Source organism: Malus domestica, chromosome 15 (assembly GCF_042453785.1).
Source record: "Malus domestica chromosome 15, GDT2T_hap1".
NCBI lineage: Eukaryota > Viridiplantae > Streptophyta > Magnoliopsida > Rosales > Rosaceae > Malus > Malus domestica.
The window spans coordinates 13,083,963-13,102,168 of NC_091675.1; the positions used below are offsets into that span (position 1 = coordinate 13,083,963).

The window sequence follows — 18,206 nt, forward strand, 5'->3', positions numbered from 1 at the left end:
TATCTTGAGAAGTCTTTGACTGAAGTATTGGCTGACGAGTTTGAATTGAAATCAAATTCTACAAGTCTAGACCGTGCCGAGTGAAGCACATTTACTATAAATATAGAGGTAGTGGTAACGGAAAAAGCCCTTTCCAATTCAACACACAAACTGTCTTGCTCAAACCCTCGCTCTACGCGAAACCTCTCAACAACCTTGAGATTTTTGTTTTCCTTTTTCGCCAACACATCTTTAGTTTGGATAAACAGCACTGTGAAGGCAACCGGCGAACATCTTCAGTTTGGATAAACAACACTGTTGCCGTAGAATCAGCCGACTGTGAAGCACCTTCAGTTTGGATAAACAGCACTGCGACAGGGCCAACTGGTTATCTATCCAAGTCTCGGTCAAGAAGGATTTTCGAATCCTTATTGGCAAATGTTATCTCATTAGCCTTCTCGGCGAAGTGAGGTGTTACAAGTTACTAAATTCGGCACATTGAAAGCCGAATTTGATATTGAATTTCGCAGAACTAGCAGCTTTGTCTTCAGGCTCTAGAACTCGAAGGCCGAGACGTGTTCCTTCCTCAGCCGCAGTCGCAGGATCAAGAAGCCAGCAACACACCCAATGCAACATCAACAAATTTTACTCCTCAGCCGAGCTTGGCACACCCCGCATATATTTTAAATGGTCATTTATCATAGATGGTGGTGCTATCCATATACCATTTTTTTTACTTTCCACACACCTTCTGTTAATTTATGTTATATGATTTTCTTTAATTCATTCGATTCGAATGCAAAAAATTGAGAGGATTGTGCGGAAGGTAAAAAGAAGTGTGTGGATAACATCACCCTATCACAAATTAATAACATTTAAATTAAAACCCATCATTTGCTTTTAATTACAAAAATCATATTTCACTTATGAAGGGGCAAAGTTATTCCCTATTTTTATTGAATTTTATATATTTAGCCAATCCAAAGCTCAAGTTTATTGAATAAAGAACAAAAAGGTTTGTAATACTCTATTATTCAATACAAAACATTTGTTTCTATTCTATCCCACCTCTTACTCGAATTTTAGGGTTTGCAAATTTTTATGTAACTCTCTTTATTGAGTTTAATAATTCTTTCAATAGTATAGATGACATCATGCAACGGTTTCAAAATATAAAATTCGTCGAGGATACTTATGATTACTATGAATAGATAAAATTATCTATGCATATGTTAAATTGAGTACTTAATTATTTGGATATATATTATGATGTTTTGCATTAGTAATTTTATAACCACTATTCGTTTTTTCTTCTTCTATACTTGTGTGAGGCTTATCCTCACAAGAAATACTGGCTCTGCCATTGCTGGTTCTCATCTAGGCTATTTGAGGAGCTAGAAACTGATTCTCCCAACCTAGTCGCTGCCAGAGCCATTAATTGGTGGCAAGAATTTGTTAAAAACTTCTCCCACTTGGCGACTCCTTCCTATGCTGGCACTTACCAATGTTTGTCTAAACCAGTACGATCCCTTAAGCTTAACATTGACTATGCGTGGCATGAGGATATCAAGCTAGGAGTTGTTGTAGCTGTCTTTCGTAATTTAGATGGCATGTTCGTTTATGCAACGTCAGGTTTCTTTGACGATATGTTCTCGCCTCTTCAGGCGGAAGTCTTGGCGGCTAAAGAAGGTATTACCTTCGCGGCTGCGAGGGGTTATCAAAACTTTATCCTTGAGAGCGATTCGCTCCAGATTGTCTCTGCCTTGCGAGATCGATCTATCAACCTCTTGTCCATTGTTAGGACTTGAAGGCAATGCTAGACCAGATCATTGGAGTCTCAGTTACCCATGTCCGCTGCCATGGGCAAAGCTTCATGGGAACAAGAAGGGGCGGCCACCCCTTCGGTCGTCGGAAATCACCATTGAAAGTGAAGATTTCGCCCCTTTGGTCCTCTAAACTGCCGTCGAAGTATGTTGCCCTACTTCGTTGTTTATGTGTTTTATGCTCCTGTACTTCTTTTGTTTTTTATTTTATTTTTAAATACCCAGGCCAAAACGACGTTGTTTTAGTTCTAGGATAAAAAAAAAAAAACATAGAATGGTGTTGTTAAGGAGGGATACAGTAAGATTGTCATTATTCAAGAGTTTGTTAAGTTGTTTGATAGTATGAAGGAATTGGGTGTGTAGAGAAGTTTCAAACCCTATGAGGCTCTATTTAAGGCCATTATGCGCCACAATTGGTATAATTGCCAAGAGGTATTTTAATGCAACGTTTAGTGAGGGAATAAAACCTAGTAGGCATACTTATAAATGATATGAATCACAAGGTCATGCCTACAAGGAGCTACTGTAGAGAGAATCGATAAAAAGATACATTGCATCTCTTCCATAACATGATATCTGACTATCTGAGTCAAAAGATAATGATGAAAAGCCTGATAATTTCACCATTCCCACTGCTCTGAAGGTGTGTGCGGGGTTAAAACACTCACATATGAGAAAATAATACAAGGGTTTGTGAAGAAACATGACAAGGTTGAAATGAATATGTTTGTGGGTTATGCGTTGATCTAATTGTATTCCAAATGCGGAGAAATGGGCGAGATTGTGAAAGTTTTTGATGAATTTTCGAATCCGAATGTGGTTTTATAGAGCGCGACAAAAAGAAGGTAGAAGTTTCTACCCTTTTATAGCCCGACAATTCATGGCCTTGCCACCGGCCACCAAAGGAAACGAAGTGCACACCGACTTGCTCGAGCTGCTCTCACATCAGGTGCTCTCCATAATTGTAACTGGTTTGTGGAATTACCATATGTTGTTACTTGATCTCTTGTTTGACGGATCATTTTGTAACCAGTCTTGTGACTTTCTGGCTTTAATAAAATCTCTGCCTCTTGTTTTCAAATCCATTTGACTATCTTCTTATGTTAAAAGGGTAATGTTAGGGAGATCATATTTTTAAACTAAATTTGTAAAACAAATGATGTATCATCAATTAAAAACAATGACATTAATTGATACTTAGTTAATAATCGAATCATTTACAACCATATTATTTGGTTTAAAAATTTGATACCTTTAGCATTGCTCATAGAAGTAATACGCGTTAATCATAGCAAAAGGTCGGTATATAGATTGACCGAGTCAGAGTTTATTGCCGGGTTGACTAAAGTTTGAACTGAGCACGACCAAACCCATCTCAATGGAGAGCTGGCCTTAATTAATTCATTCAAAAATTTGCTAATAAAATAAAAAACTTCCAACCCCGAACGGAAAAATCATTGTTTTATTAATAATGAAAACTATCAATCAAAAGGATGAACATAATTTCGATAATACATGAATAAATACGAGGTATTAAGTACACTTAATTAAAGCTATAGAAGAAGATGGCCATCGCAGTGGAGAGGATTAGGGCACCAATATTAACGGTGAGAGAAGAAGAGGCGTTGCGGTCCCACCAGCGATCATCATCTTCAGAAATCTTGATAGTCACCTTCTGTCCTAAATCACTGCAGTGATTACCTACGGTGCAGATGAAGTAACGGGTCACGTTGGAAGTCAGTGTAATACTTGCAGGGCTGGAATCATAAAAAGCAAGATGGTTCGAATTTGAGCAGTTATCGTAATCAGCCTTCGATACTTCAGCTACTGTGTGTGATCCACTCCACTTGAATACTGCAAAAAGATATAAATAAATAAACAGATGTTCATCAATCAAAAGGAGAAATTTACTATGCAGAAAGTCATTTTAAAGGGTCGATCTAGGTTCTACGTTGAAGAAATGGAGATTAATTTTCTCGATGCGTTGTCTGGAAAAACATGACGTCTTGCACAGAGCTGAACTGAATAAGAAAGAACTAACACTAACGAAGATTTAGAGGACGAAATTTTAATTACCTATTGTATCATTATTCTGAAATCTTTTTGTGTTAGCCCAGGTGGTGTAGGCAATAGAGCCGGCTGGAGGAATAGTCCATTCCAAATCGTCTCCGACTGTGTAAGTATCAGCTGTGGCACCGTTGAACAAGGCCACTGCAACAAGAAGAAAGCACCCAACCAATCCCATACGACTCACCATTTCTCTGCTGTGTGTTCTTCTTTACGTCGTCCCTGGCTAAAACCCCTAATGTCTTCTTTTTCTCTTTGGAAATTATGTTTTTTGGTGGATGATGAATCAATCATTTTAACGTCTACTACTTATACAAAAGGGAAGGATGACCAAAGGCTATAGAATTGATTGTGTTTAACTTATCGAAGGCGACTTTCCTTGCTTTCAAATAAGGCGACTGAAGACCAAAAGCTATATTGTGTTTAACAATCTTTTTTGAAAATGGACTACGATATTCATTAATAACGGAGGAATACTTACAAACAAAGGAAATGATGCATATAAAGGGATTTGATAAAAACCTTGCCGAAGATTTCAATTCTGAGGAAAAAAGAGTATCTCGCACCAACATACTAATTAGAATTACTATCCTCAAACAAAATATCTAAGATAATATCTTGTGGTTCCTCAAACCACACAACGAGATTGGTTACATTCAAGCTAAATCTTGCCAAACCATGTGCAACCTTATTAGTCTCGTGCTTGCTAAAGGAGACCATCCCTCGGGGAAAATTCATCATCAGACTTCGGGCATCATCCAACACATGACCAAATTGACCAACATCTGTTGGACATTCTAAAAATAGTTGACGTGTTCTTTCTGGAAACAAAAGACCAAAAATATCTGTTGTGGAATATTGTACAATTTAGGAAAAGTCACCAATTTTGGGTTTATACGAAATACGAGAAATTTTTTTTGTGTAAGAATATTACAAGGCACACTAAGTGTTATAATACAAGTGATTGGATATTTTAATAAAAAAAAATTCAACCATAAATATTATGACAATTTGGTTAACCAGACATTGTTTACGATGTACTAAAATATCCCTCATGAAATACAATCTTTTTGCATTTTTATTTTTTGGTTTTCTGGGTGCAATTGAACAAAGCAACTATGTAAGTTGTTCATCGTTATCTTGTTTTTCTACATTTAGTAAATTAGAATACATAGTAAACTCCATACGTTTCTACTTTCTAGTATATCGCCAAGAGACTAAATTGTAATGAGGCCAAATGGAAAGGTATGGGCAGGCATCATGGCCCAAGTCATATACTTTGACTTGATGAGGTGCGTTTGTTTTGTTGCGACACATTGTTATATTGCTTGGTCCAAGATGGATGTTAAAATGAGAACGCATAATATGACGAACGAAGAGTGACAAGCAAAAGCGATCAAAAGGTAACCAAGAACGTATAGAAGTTTGTAAACCGCCAGAATGATCGGATTAACCTCAGATTTTGTTTGATTGATGATGTGAAGATAACAACCGTATTAGCAAAGCTAAAGTTGCTTTTATAGCCATTTTCCATTGTGTTTTGGTATGGGAAGAAAGTATGATATATTTTTTGAAGTGTCAATAACAGTTAATCATGTAAATATGAACAATTTTAGTACAAACCGTTGTTTTTATGTATGTGTTAATGAGTATTTTTCAATGCTTTACGAGCTACATACTAGATGTGAGCGATTAAAGAAGTAGAAAAGATTGATCAACGATTAAACAAGACTTGGTAGAAATGCTAAAAACGAAGTTTTATGGTCATTTAAAATTCCATTTAATTTTGATATTTGTTTTGTAGCTCTCTAGTCCATCTTGGGTTACAAGGACACGAAACCAAGTTGGTCCTTCTGCTTTTTGCCACCGTCTTTTCATATTTGTTAGACGTCTCTTTCTATTGATTTAATAATGCATGAACTGGATTTGTTCTCACTTTTGACAACCGAAGTCTGAAAGTAGGAAATATCTTACAAGATAAGGGGCACTTGGCACCGTCTCAAACCCTAATATGTCAATTTTTTATCTTATGGCAAACCAAACAAATTAAGTCTTTGAAAGAGTCGGTAGAAAATTTAAGTTTGAAGAATAAGATTGTAATATAACTGAGTTTTTAGTTCAATTTGTTAGAAATATTCACCTCTGCATCCGAGATTTTGTTTTCAACGCTTTATATATTTCTTGTTAAAAGAAACAAACAACCTATTTTATTGTATTCAATCTCTCGAATTTAAATCTTATAGACAAAAATTGTTAAAAAAATTCAACATTAAGTGAATTTATGTTTTAAAAAGCGAAGGGCATGGGCGAAGCGTTTCATGAATACTAGTTCGGTATGGGATACCGGACCGAAACCCTTGTCCCGATTCCCAAACTAAAGTTTTCGGGAATTCCAATTTTAAGACCGATCTCAAACCAAATTTTCGGAAATCCCAAATTTCGGGAATCTCAAAATAGTTTCGGGATTTCGGGACAAATCGGGAATCCCGAAATAATTTGGGCTTTTGGAAGAAACAAGTAGATGACTCATATACCTTTCTGTTCCAGGTTTAGTAGCCATAGAATTGTAAATCAAATGGTAGGCCTATTAAACATGCATGCTGGAGGACATTGCCATCTCACATTCTGGGCTTACGAAACATTACCTGTTTTCGACCATGGAGCAAATTCTGCAGCTACCAATATGATATTCATGACATTATGCCCAGCCAAAGGAGGGGGCTTTACGTCCTTACTCATAAAACCAGTTGCCCCATCATTGACCTCCTCTACACTTAGTTCTTTCAGATCAACAAGCGACTCATCTTTTAGCATAGACGACTCAGGGTTAGTAGGAAAAGATGGCAAACCATCAGACCACTCTGTCTTGGAACTATCCTTACTCACATGCTTACTGGACTCTAGTTCACTGGGAGACTTATTAAACGGCAAGGCATCTCCATGATCCTTTTCTATTTCATTAAGCCCTCCATTAAGAGCAGAAGGCATAGTCTCAAAATCCCTTTCTTCAGTTGAATGCTCATAGCTGCTCGAAACAATGCTGCCAATTTGGTCAACACTATTATCAGCACTACTTGAAGAACTTTCCACATTTTTCCACATTCGAAAATGATTCATTCCCTTGTTCAAAAGAAACTTCCTCTTCTTCTTGGCTTATACACTACCTTGTATAGAAGATACCAATTTCCTATTTCCTTCTTTCAGCAATCTGCAAAACCCAAATTTGCTAATTCTACGCTTTCGACTCTCCTTAATTACTAAAAACACAAAAGATGGTGAATGTCCATTCTTCTGTCAAAGTATGCTTAAGAAAGTACAGTATTACGACACAGAACACAATAAATGCCTAATAAGAAATAGCTTGATATCTAGTGAAAAATGACATGCTTTGATTCATAAATTTTACTTCATCTAATAGGATACAGCTTACTCATGGGCATGAACATCTCACTGACATGACTCACAAAAATCCCAAGAGCTCGGAGAGCTTATTTTAGGACGACACATGCATCATATTACTGAAACATTGTATTCATCCAAGGGAATGTTTCCCACACGTTTCAAGCAGTGGCCTTCATTAAAAGAGATTACACGGCAGTACCTGAATTTTTCATCTTAAAACTAATCCTGTGTCCAAGATATAGGCACAATCCTAACATACTGCATAATTCTTTACCAATATTGATGCCAATACTTCCACCAAAAACTGCATAACGCCTATCCATGTATTAAAGCAAATGGAGTTATATATTATATGCCCCTAAACATATAAACTAACAACTATGACACCATCCAACTAAAAATCACTACCTCGACTGCAGAAACTTAACAAGAACCCCCCAGAGAAACGTTGCAAGGGAAGTAAGGATAAGACATCTACTTGTTTCTTGTTAGGTATGGGTAGAGAGAAAAACCAGTCTCGCCATATTATAAAACGGAAAGAAAGAGAAATAAAAAAGGATAAACCTGCAAATTCTTGATAATTATGGTCACAGCTGCTTCAGATGCTCGCTTACAATCCTGGAATGAGGAGTCTCCATATGCCTAATTGTGGAGAGCCCAACCACAAAGAAACAAGGCACAATGTAAATAAAACTCCATATTCGTTCCAAGTGCTAAATTTCACAAACCCTAATCTAGAATTCGAACCCTAAACTAAATTTCAAACCCTAAATTAATTCCAAAATTTACCTGATTTGAGAGAGAGCTCAGAGAGGTGAGTCACTTGTGATGTGGGTGTGGCCGGAATCGAAGACGGAGAGAGAAATCGGCGAGGAGGGCGGTGACGGTGAGGTTGTCTGAGGTGAGGTGAGATCGAGCTGACACTTGAGAGACGGAGAGAGACAGTGACTGAGTTCTCCGAGGGTTTGAATTTGATTTGTATTCAACGGTTAAGATTAAATCTCAACCAAATCTGACGGACGTTACAATGCTAAATATATATTTAAAATTAAATAATAATGTATATATATATATATATATTTATTTATTTCGGTTTGGTTCGGAACTACGGAAAAAATGAAAATGTGAGACTGATTCTTGTACCGAAAGTTCGTGATTGGTTTGGTATTTTTTCGGTTTAGTTTCAGAATTTTTTTGATTCGGTTTGACATTTTCGGTATTTTTTTTTCCACCCTTATGAATAGACATGTCTAAGTAAGTTTTTCGCTGACTCTCATAAAATAGATGCGATTTTCCTCCCACCCCGCCTCCAAAGTGGCCTCCACCGCTGGGTTATTGAACAAGTATTTTAAAACATTGGTATAATTTCATTGATGATATAGCTGAATCAAAATTCAATACTAAATTTATTATTATGCAAAAAAAAAAAAAAAAAAAAGATCAATGTCGTGTAAAAGCAATCACGCTATAGCTGTTTAAGTGAATGAATCACATCACACAAAATTAACTATATACCGCCCCGGAAAATAATCTAAAACAACAAAGCCAAAGCAATGGACAAAAAGGTAGCGGAAAGGCCAGCGGCGCCGAGAGAAGCTGCTGCATTTGGTGGTGGTGGTGCAGAACCTTCGGGTGTCGGTGACGAAGGAGTATTTGGGCTGGTTGGACTTCCAGGTGGAGGGTTGGCACTAGAGCCTGGAGGGGTGGCACCGCTGCTTGGAGGAGTGGCCGTGGAGGAAGGTGGCGTGGCGGTGGTACTACCGGAGGTGACATTGATGGCAAGCTTCTGGCCTCCGGCACAGTGGCCGGTGAAAGTGCAGATGAAGAAATTCTCGCCGGTGGAGTTGAGAGTTATTCTCGTTGGTGGGTTAGTGAACAGGGCAAGGGTGCTGCTGGTGTTGCATGAGTCGTAGTTTGCCTTGGTCACTACTGCCACGTCGTGTGTTCCGTTCGAATAGTTGAACACTGTACAATAGACAATCAAAATCAACACCTTAACACTAATTAATTTGTAAATACGTAAATTTTTTACTAGGTCAAAATACTAACTATTTTGATTTGCCTGAAAAGTCATCGAACTCAAAAATAAAATAAATACATTGTTCGAACCAATTGACTTAACTCATATTTTAAGGTAGGTTTGAGATTGTTTTATAATTAATAAAAATGTTTTTTGACATAGGAAAGTATTTATGATATTCACAAAAAACACTTAAAATTGATTATGCGCTTCTATGTCACAAAAACACGTCTAAAAGAACACTTTCAAAAAAATATTTTTAAGTATTTTCCAAAACTCAGTTCAACGTAACCTTATGAGCAGAAATACTTGCTTAAAAAAAAAATCCGAACAGGACCATATTTAGCGCAATTGAGGCATACCTAGAGTGTCACCAACCACAAAGGTTTTGCTAGCAGCCCAAGTTTGGTAAGAGCCCGGAGGGAGGACAGTCCATCCGCTGTTGTTGCCAACGGTCCAAGTGACAGGTGCTCGTGAGGAGCTTGGTGTTGGTGCTGGGGAAGCAGCAGGGGTAGGAGTACTAGTACTCGGAGCTGGTGCGGGAACAGAGGCCGGTGGTGAAGGAGGAGGAGAAATAGTACTCGGAGCTGGTGCCGGAACAGAGGCCGGTGGTGAGGGTGAAGGGGGACGAGTAGTCCTTGGAGCCGGAGCAGGAGAAGAAGCTCCGGTCACACTGATAGACAATTTCTGACCGGCACTGCAATGGCCAGAGAAGGTGCAGATATAGTAATGCTCCCCTGAAGAGCTAAGCGTGATATTTGTAGGGCTGGCAGTCTCCAAAGTAATGGGATTAGTTGCATTGCAAGCATCAAAAGCTGCCTTTGTCACTTCCGCCACGTCGTGATTTCCGCTGCTGTATGTGAATACTGCAAAGCAGAAAGTTCAAGAAATTAGTATGGAACATCGAATTAAGTTTACAAAATGAAATGGTTATCAGACGAACGCTTATTTAGGCTAACATTAGTATGAAATATGAAATTAAGTTTACAGATACGAAATAGTTATTAGTCGAACACTTGTTTAGCTGAAATTAGTATGAAAAATGAAATTAAGTGTACAAAAACAAAATAGTTATCAAATGTGCGCGTCAACTGAAATTATATATACCAAGAGTGTCGCCGACAGTGAAGGTTTTGTTGTCAGCCCATGTAGTGTAAGCTGCGGCGCCACCGGAAGGGATGGACCAACCCAACCCATCACCCACTTGGTAAGTAGTTGCCGCTGACGCTAAGCTCATCAGCAAAGCGGCCGCCACCACGGCTGCGAAAAACGCCATGTTTGTGTTCCTTGCCATTGCCCTTGTGTTCTTTGAAGGTCAGGTCGCCCCTGTTTTTTCCTACTCTCTTTTTTTTCCTCTGTTCTTGAAAACTTGTAAAGGTTTTGTTTCTAGAGGGTTTGTCACTGTCATCCTTTATATAGAGGAAGGCTTTGTGAAAACCGCAAATTTTGGCTGTTTGTGCCGTTGGATGGATGCCACGTCTGCGGTTCTGTGAGTAATATGGACGGTTCAGATTTGGTGACGGGGTCAGGTCTGCCGAGATATGGGACTTGGTGAAACTCAGACTTCCGTGTGAGAGGATGACAGCTCTCACCAAATAACTGTGACCATCTTTGTGCGTTGACCAGTCATTGCTTTATATTAAATTATAGATTTGGAAACTAGGAAGGTTTTCTCTGGAAAGAATAGTTAATAATTGGAGCAAGTGAATAAAAGTGAAGGAACGGTTGCGTCCCAAAAAAGGACAAAAGGTAAAAAGGAAGGAGTAGGACCCATATTACCAAGGAAATTTCCTGAGAAATAATGAAGTAATAGTAGTAGGCCAAGTGTGAATTAGGAATTTGGTCAAACCTGGACTGTAGCAGTAGTAGGCCAATTGTGGATTCGTAAAAGCCTAATTGTAAATTAGTGGGACACTTACTAAAATTTATTTTTCGATATTTGAGGTATTCCATCCATACCTTGAAAGGTATGATTAATTTTCAATGACGTTCAGAAAGGCTAAAGCATTTTAGTTTATCTCTAGCTATAATCAAATGATACAGTCATTTCAAAACTTTCAACTAGAGAAACAATTGTGTTTTTGCCAACTTTATGTCTCAAATCCAAGACTAGAAAGCAAACCAGACTCGAAATTTTACTGCATTTCCACTAAACCACTTACCATAGTTTCTTTTTATTTATTAGGGTTTACTACTGTTTTTCTGTTGTTCAGAATTAGTTCTTTACAAATACAACTTTGTAACTCAATAAGAGAATGAGGTTTGAATTTCCGATGGTATAGCCGTCTTGGCAATTTGATTTGTTAACAACCATAAATAATTCTAAAATAAACGAACAAGTAGACGAACTGACAATAAAGAACTGTTTTCTTCACCAACTCCTACAGCTTACATCAAGTACTATCCACTTGTTTATCTAAGGAGTTACTCAATTTATTCTATTATAATCCTAGATACCAACCGAAGCCTTCACCTTTGCTTTTCATGAAAAACACTTCCATATCTCGGTGCTAATATACATTACAATATTCCTCTTTCCATCTCTTTCTCCACATGCGTGGTAAGGTTAGGTGAGGAAAGAGAGAGAGAGAGAGTAAAACCCATCTAGGGTGGAAAAAATTCTTGAAAATTCCGAACCAAACCGAAAAAATCCTGATCCAAAACCAAAAATTTTTTAAATTGAAATTTTTGAAATTTTTGGGATGCTATCCCGAACCGATCTCGAAATTTCGATACGGGATTTGGGATTGGCTTCTCGATATTTCGGAAATCCCATACCGAACCGAAAATATATAATATTAATTATTATATATATTTATACATATATGTTATATATATATGTATTATTCTTTTATAATTGATGATAGTAGTTTCTAATTCATGCTCCGCAACTTGGAATGCCCTACACCTTGCAAATTTTGCATGTTCTGTTTGATATTCATTTGGATTTTATTATTGCTGCTACCATGACTGATGATTTCAGAAGGCTTGATTCTTTTGTCTCTCAACAGATTGCAAAAATGGTTTAATTAATTTGAATTTTGACTTTGATAAAAACAGTCAGGCATGCCTAGATTAAATGGTAGTCAGGGGCGGATCTATATAGGGACCGGGGTGGTCCCGGGACCCTCCGAAGATAGGGAGAAACGCTTGTGAAGTACCATGGAGGACCACCCTAAACTTTAGATGGAGCTCTATGAAGGACTGGATGGGATAAATCATTGTGAAAAATAAAAATTAGGTATAAGATCCACAACTAAACTGGGTTTTCTTTGCCGGAGTTTGAATATGTAGTTGCAGAACTGGCTGGGTAAAGTGAATGAAGAAGACCGATTGTGTTTGCACTACTGTCTTGTATGGAAACGGTACTGTTTTTGCTTTTTTTTTGTTTTTGTTTTTTTTCCCTTCTTATCTCTTTTTCCAGTTGGACCCAATATCTTGTTTCTAAATATTTTTTTTATCCCATTTTGCCGTTTGGCCCTTTTTTATATCCCTGCAATATATTGAAAGCTAAACATAATTGTAACCTTTTAAATTAATAGCCTTCACCTCATAATTATTAATATCTCATAAGAAAGAAAACCTTTTAATTTACTAGTATTCTTAAAAAAGAAAAAAAAACTTTCAATTTACTAGTTCTCAAGAAAATTGACACTAAATATTGTGGTAAGGCTTTTAATCTTTAAGGGCGTGTTTGTTACACCTCTTTAGGAGGGATTGGCTTGGACTACCTTAAGTAGGACTATAATCCTACGTTTGGTAGGTTGTGGGACTAAAATAAATGGGACTCGCCTCGACTACTAGTCCATGCGTGTTTCGCTAAACCTTTCAGCCTAATCCCGTGTTTTAGCTTGGTATTACTATTAGCAAGGACTAGAAGAAGGAAACCAGGCCAACATCTATCCCCACTTTCACTTGCTAAACCCCCAGTCCATCCACGCTCCACTTTCTTCTGCGGAGCCGTCACCATAGCCAGGTCGTCGGCGGTGCCCCACCTTCATCTTTTGTGTGACCAAGATTCGGTGCCGTCGAGGGAGGACGACGACGAGGTCGAAGAAGAAGAGATCGTCGACGACCAAGATTCGGTGTCGTCGAAGCTACTGAAAGGAATAGCGCTGCAGTCGCATACTCTAGAGCATTCTTGGACCTTTTGAAGTTCTGGTTTAATTTTGAGTTCTGGAGTTCTGGGATAATTTTGTTTGGTTGGTAGGAAAACTTACATGGATTTTGTGTTGCAGTGTGGAGTTCTGGGTTTAATTTTGATGTTAATTTATTTCATTTCCTTTTGTTTTTGGGGTTTAATTTTGAGTTCTGGGTTAATTTTGTTAGGGCCTCAAAGTCTCTTTCTTAAAGGAATATACAGTGTGTGGTCTTTGTCATCACCGACATGCTTTGCTCATCTCAATTTTCTAGTGTTTTACGCTGCCCATATACAACGCGGCGTTGCATTTCTTTCTTAATTTCCTGTTCTCCTATAAACAAAAAATTGGGTCAATATTTTAGTCCGACACTTAATCTGGCACTGCACCAAACACTTCATTATTTTTATCCTGTTTAGTCTAAGCCAAGCCAGTCCAGCTTAATCCCTAAAGCTAGTCCAGTCCAAGATAGTCCGGTGCAACAAACGCACCCTAAAAGACAAAGCAGGGATGCCCATGTACACACAAAGTGCTCAATGAAGTGTTCATTTAAAAAATAGAGAAAAAAATATTACCCGCTACACACTATTTCCGTTTACAAAATCTTTAAATCTTTTATACTAGGACCACCTGAGGTTGAAATCCTGCATCCGCCACTGATGGTAGTGTGAATGAAATGACATTCCTAATTCACGAATGTGTTCTTGAATTATATATTTGAACAAGAATTCATAATTTCATATTTCAATTTGGGATTCCCGATTTGTCCCGAAATCCTGAAAATATTTCGGGATTTCCGAAATTTGGGATTCTCGAAAATTTGGTTTGGGATTGGTCTTCAAATTCCCGTCACAAAAAATTTTGGTTTGGGATTCGGGATACTAGTTTTGGTATGGTATCCCATACCGAACCACCCCACCATCAATGGCCACTGTTCAATCCGTGCGAATACTGGCAATAACCAAAGACAACCCGTCGTGTTGATCGACATTGCCAGAATTTTATCATTACCAGAAAGCCAGAATATTTATAGTGTTTGTGGTACTGCACTACAGAGCATAATATATACATATTCACAAAGCAAAGAATAATAATCAAACTTGTTACTTAAAGGCACAACGTGGCTGCTTTAATTTGCCCATATGCTCTTTGAGTTTTTGTTATTTTTTTAGACTATATGTTGCTTCAATTCCCTAAAAAAATTCCCTAGCATTGCCGGGGTTCCTTAGTGACAAGGGACTAGATTTCTCTTTATTACAATCAATAGTCTACATTAAGGAGAATGAGGACGTTAACCACCAGAGCAATCCATCACTTGTAGAACGATATTTCATTTCACTAGCAAAGATAAGGAAAGAATATATGTGGGCTCATTCCGTTAGTCCGAAAATTTTACACATAATTGTCAGCAACTAGCTAGCTAGCAACTTATTGGAAACAAAAGATGGAGTTGGCAAATTAGAATATATAGTTTTCATTAGATCACAATCCTAAGTAAGCAAATAAAATTAAGAAGTCCTCTGAACATGATCCTAGCAAGTGGAAATTAATTAGATATGTATACTATATTTAATTCAGTTTCAAACTTCTGCCTTGATTGTGGACATTGATAATAAATAAAATAACATATGCTCGGAATTATATTCTTTGCAATTGATTAGTTTAAACAAGGAGACTTTGCTCCAACTAGACCAAACTCTATGGTTTGTTTATTTGTTTTAATATAATTTTGATTAACCAACTCCATCGTTTGTTTCTAAGAACTTTCAAAGTGACTGACTATTTCCAAGTGATTATTTTTTCATATTAGTAAGTGAGATGTTGAAAGCATAAGTTTTTGTGATTCGTTAATTTCTTAGACAAGTAAAATGTGTCTGTAATAGATTTAGTGCTAGATTTTAGATATGTTCTAGTATTTAGGTTCGTGATTTGAAGGCTTGCACGTCAACGGCAATAAAAAGTAATCTGATTCCGTGAATGACTTAAGGTAAACTTCACATGCATCATTTTTGGAAAATATAATTTAAGTGTTAACATTTTATTAGGATAGTGAGATCAAATAAAATCAATTCCTGATATAAATCAGTTTAGTTTACGGTTAAAGTATAATATAGATTTACTCAATTGTAGGCCGGTTAATTTGATTCTCACGTCCATTAAATAATGTTATATAGTTTTCCATCAGGTTTTCTATCTTTGCCAACCATAATTTTGTGCGAGAAAAAAAATTAAGGTAAGGAATTTGTATGCTAGGGTAGAGGAGTGAAATCCAAGTAAAATGCTTTTTTCTAGCTCTCATATCATCATTCATAATTTGTTCTAGCTCGCAGGCGAACCTTCGTGCGAAAACAAGAGGACACTGCGATATTTGAGTTTGTAAGTTGTGTCTTGTATGAGTCTTTGGGTTTGTTGTTTGCTCTTAGTGGATTATTTTCTGCCAGGGTACCCTGACTTTCTCCAGTATGTGTGGGGTTTTACCACATTAAAGAAATCCTCGTGTGTTCGTCGTATTTTATTTTCTATTCATTTACTGTTGCGCCACAAGTGTTTCAATCTTGCAAGTTTGGGTGTTTTTATTTGGGGCTGTTTATCTGTTTTGAGTTCCTCGATCCGTTTGCATTTACAAATCTAGATTTAGTGATATTTCTCTTAATTTAATTCATATGCATATGACGATGGCTTCTGAAAATCATGTTGAGTTTTATATCTATATATGATTGCTATTGTGTGGTTTAGTATTAATATCTTCTCCCTTTAAAAATAAAAAGGGGCAAGTTAATTGAAAAAGGGGACAAAAAATAGGCAATTGGCTGCACTTATTTGTATTAACCAAAGTAAAGGAACGTACATACAGATAGAGCCAGGTTTATTACGAATCGGTAAAGGTGAATACAAAAGCAAAATCATAACTATAAATTAAATAAAATAAATACAGCCTCATGGTATGTACTGCAAATGTATGGAACATATTCCAAGGGAATTATAAAAATCAACATATGAGCTAGCTGGTGACTAATGATCAATAGAAGAAAGCTGCCACGGCAATGAGCAAGAAGGTGTAGCCGCCACCAATCCTGGACGGGGCTGAGCTGAATGGAGGAGAAGCAGCGCCTGGTCCACTAGCGTAGGGAGTACTATGCGAGGAAGGTGCTATGGAACCGGATGGTGAGTGGGACGATGGTGGTTGGGCTGTGCTCCCGGATGTCACGTTAATGGCTAGCTTTTGGCCTAATAAGCAGCGCCGATCGTAGGTGGATATGAAGAAATGCTCACCGGTGGTGTTGAGAAGGATACTCACTGGACTATTTTTGTAAACGGCGATAGTGCTGTTGGTGGTGCAGTTTTCGTAAGCTGACTTGGTCACCGTAGCCACATCGTCTTGTGTCCCATTGACAAAGTTGAAAACTACAAAAGCAAGAAAGTAAAACATTGTCAAGGAATTAATAATTTATACGTAAGCAACAGAATTTGATTAGCGTTTAATTAGTCTAGTTATGAAACAGTCGTCGATAAATTTACGTTATCATCAACATCGATATAGTTACCTAGAGTGTCTCCGACAATGAAAGTCTTGCCGTAGGCCCAAGCTTCATAAGCATATTCACCGCCTGGTAGGACAAGCCAACCCAATTTATCACCAACGACGTAAGTCACTGGTCCTGATCTGGGTGCAGGGCTTGGAGCAGGTGATACATGTTCCGCAGTCACGTTAATGGCCAGCTTTTGTCCCAACTCGCAGTGCTTGTCCTTGGTGCCAATGAAATAGTACTCTCCAGTGGTGTCCAAAGTGAAGTTGGCCGGACTGGTTGTTATAAGTTTGATGGGGTCTGTCGAGTTGCACTTGTTGAAAGCTTCCCTTGTGACCCTCGCTACATCCTGGTCACCGTCGGTAAAGTTGAACACTGAAAAATGAACAACATAAATTCATCAAACACAGGTCTACTTGGAAATGCTTTCGTAAAAAATATTTATACTCAGAAGCGAGTGCTTCTATTAGAAGCATATCAAACTTTCTGAAGCAAATACAAATGTTTTTTATTTTTTATTTTTGACAAAGCACTTCAAATACTTTTTGAAGAAATTATTGCTGTGTTTCGTTAAAAAAAAAAATTTCAAAAGCTTTTCTTAACCCATAAACATTTTAAACTTTATCTGCCAACCGTTCTTAGAATAGTCTATTGTGATACGAAATCGTTTAATCTAAAAGCACTTCAAAACATTTTAGCTAAAAATTGCTAAAAATAGTGAAACTTGAGTATATATGTTACATACCAAGAAGGTCACCAACGGCGAAATGCTGCGTAGCTGCCCAGGTTTCATAAGTGTAGTTACCGCCGGGAGGAACCAGCCACCCGAGAAGTTCTCCAACGACATGGGTTTTCTGTGCTGCAGTGGAGTGAAGCAGACCAACCACTGCTATGGCTAGAATGGCTATTGTGAGTTCTCTTCCCATATTGTCTCTTCGTATTTTGTAACTGCTTTTTTCTTTGTTTTGCTCTCTTGTTTTTATGTACTAGCGTCTGTTTATGTGAAAAATGAGATTTGGGTTGTGATCTTTTTATAGAGGTTAGAAGGAAGAAGTTATACGGAAGCTTCGGTGATACTTTGACAAATGATATAGCAAAATTGCTTCCCCAATTTTCTGCTCGACCAACTTCTTCAAGGATGTCTAGAACCTAAGGACCAATTTACAATTGACGTGGACCCAGTTTGAATAATTAAATGCTAACGTGCTTGAATGCCCTTAATTACATCTTTTAGTTAGATTATGTGCTA

The 18,206-nt window shown here is 37.6% G+C and overlaps 3 protein-coding genes and 1 long non-coding RNA gene across 5 annotated transcripts; all 4 read right to left on the bottom strand.

Moving 5' to 3' along the window:
- Nucleotides 1-3,245: 3,245 nt before the first annotated feature.
- Nucleotides 3,246-6,185, bottom strand: LOC103415736 (stellacyanin-like). Its single transcript, XM_008354031.4, has 2 exons — nucleotides 3,879-6,185; nucleotides 3,246-3,656 (listed from the first exon to the last, which is right to left on the bottom strand). The coding sequence occupies exons 1-2, from the start codon at nucleotides 4,057-4,059 to the stop codon at nucleotides 3,346-3,348; spliced, it is 492 nt and encodes a 163-aa protein (XP_008352253.2). The 5' UTR covers nucleotides 4,060-6,185; the 3' UTR covers nucleotides 3,246-3,345.
- Nucleotides 6,186-6,289: 104 nt separating this feature from the next.
- On the bottom strand, nucleotides 6,290-8,201 carry LOC108171160 (uncharacterized). Of its 2 annotated transcripts, XR_011576138.1 has the most exons (4): nucleotides 8,061-8,201; nucleotides 7,836-7,913; nucleotides 6,688-7,077; nucleotides 6,290-6,632 (listed from the first exon to the last, which is right to left on the bottom strand). It is a non-coding gene; the product is annotated as an uncharacterized lncRNA (long non-coding RNA). The 2 variants fall into 2 exon arrangements; XR_011576139.1 differs by lacking the exons at nucleotides 6,290-6,632; nucleotides 6,688-7,077 and adding an exon at nucleotides 7,237-7,586.
- A 514-nt stretch (nucleotides 8,202-8,715) lies between these two features.
- On the bottom strand, nucleotides 8,716-10,685 carry LOC103400402 (uclacyanin-3-like). Its single transcript, XM_008339051.4, has 3 exons — nucleotides 10,399-10,685; nucleotides 9,654-10,157; nucleotides 8,716-9,236 (listed from the first exon to the last, which is right to left on the bottom strand). Exons 1-3 carry the CDS (start codon nucleotides 10,583-10,585, stop codon nucleotides 8,803-8,805), a joined length of 1,125 nt encoding a protein of 374 aa, XP_008337273.3. The 5' UTR covers nucleotides 10,586-10,685; the 3' UTR covers nucleotides 8,716-8,802.
- Nucleotides 10,686-16,229: 5,544 nt separating this feature from the next.
- On the bottom strand, nucleotides 16,230-17,963 carry LOC103400403 (blue copper protein-like). The gene is made up of 3 exons (XM_008339052.4): nucleotides 17,703-17,963; nucleotides 16,976-17,332; nucleotides 16,230-16,835 (listed from the first exon to the last, which is right to left on the bottom strand). Exons 1-3 carry the CDS (start codon nucleotides 17,881-17,883, stop codon nucleotides 16,450-16,452), a joined length of 924 nt encoding a protein of 307 aa, XP_008337274.3. The 5' UTR covers nucleotides 17,884-17,963; the 3' UTR covers nucleotides 16,230-16,449.
- Between the last annotated feature and the right edge of the window lie 243 nt (nucleotides 17,964-18,206).

Coding starts and splice junctions, on each gene's coding strand:
- LOC103400403 (XM_008339052.4), bottom strand. CDS start 17,883: ATGGGAAGAGAACTCACAATAGCCATTCTAGCCATAGCAGTGGTTGGT. Junction 17,333..17,702: donor CGCCGTTGGTGACCTTCTTG/GTATGTAACATA, acceptor TTCATTTTTCAG/TGTTCAACTTTACCGACGGT. Junction 16,836..16,975: donor CATTGTCGGAGACACTCTAG/GTAACTATATCG, acceptor TTGCTTTTGTAG/TTTTCAACTTTGTCAATGGG.
- LOC103400402 (XM_008339051.4), bottom strand. CDS start 10,585: ATGGCAAGGAACACAAACATGGCGTTTTTCGCAGCCGTGGTGGCGGCC. Junction 10,158..10,398: donor CACTGTCGGCGACACTCTTG/GTATATATAATT, acceptor TCTGCTTTGCAG/TATTCACATACAGCAGCGGA. Junction 9,237..9,653: donor TGTGGTTGGTGACACTCTAG/GTATGCCTCAAT, acceptor TCTATTGTACAG/TGTTCAACTATTCGAACGGA.
- LOC103415736 (XM_008354031.4), bottom strand. CDS start 4,059: ATGGTGAGTCGTATGGGATTGGTTGGGTGCTTTCTTCTTGTTGCAGTG. Junction 3,657..3,878: donor TCAGAATAATGATACAATAG/GTAATTAAAATT, acceptor ATCTTTTTGCAG/TATTCAAGTGGAGTGGATCA.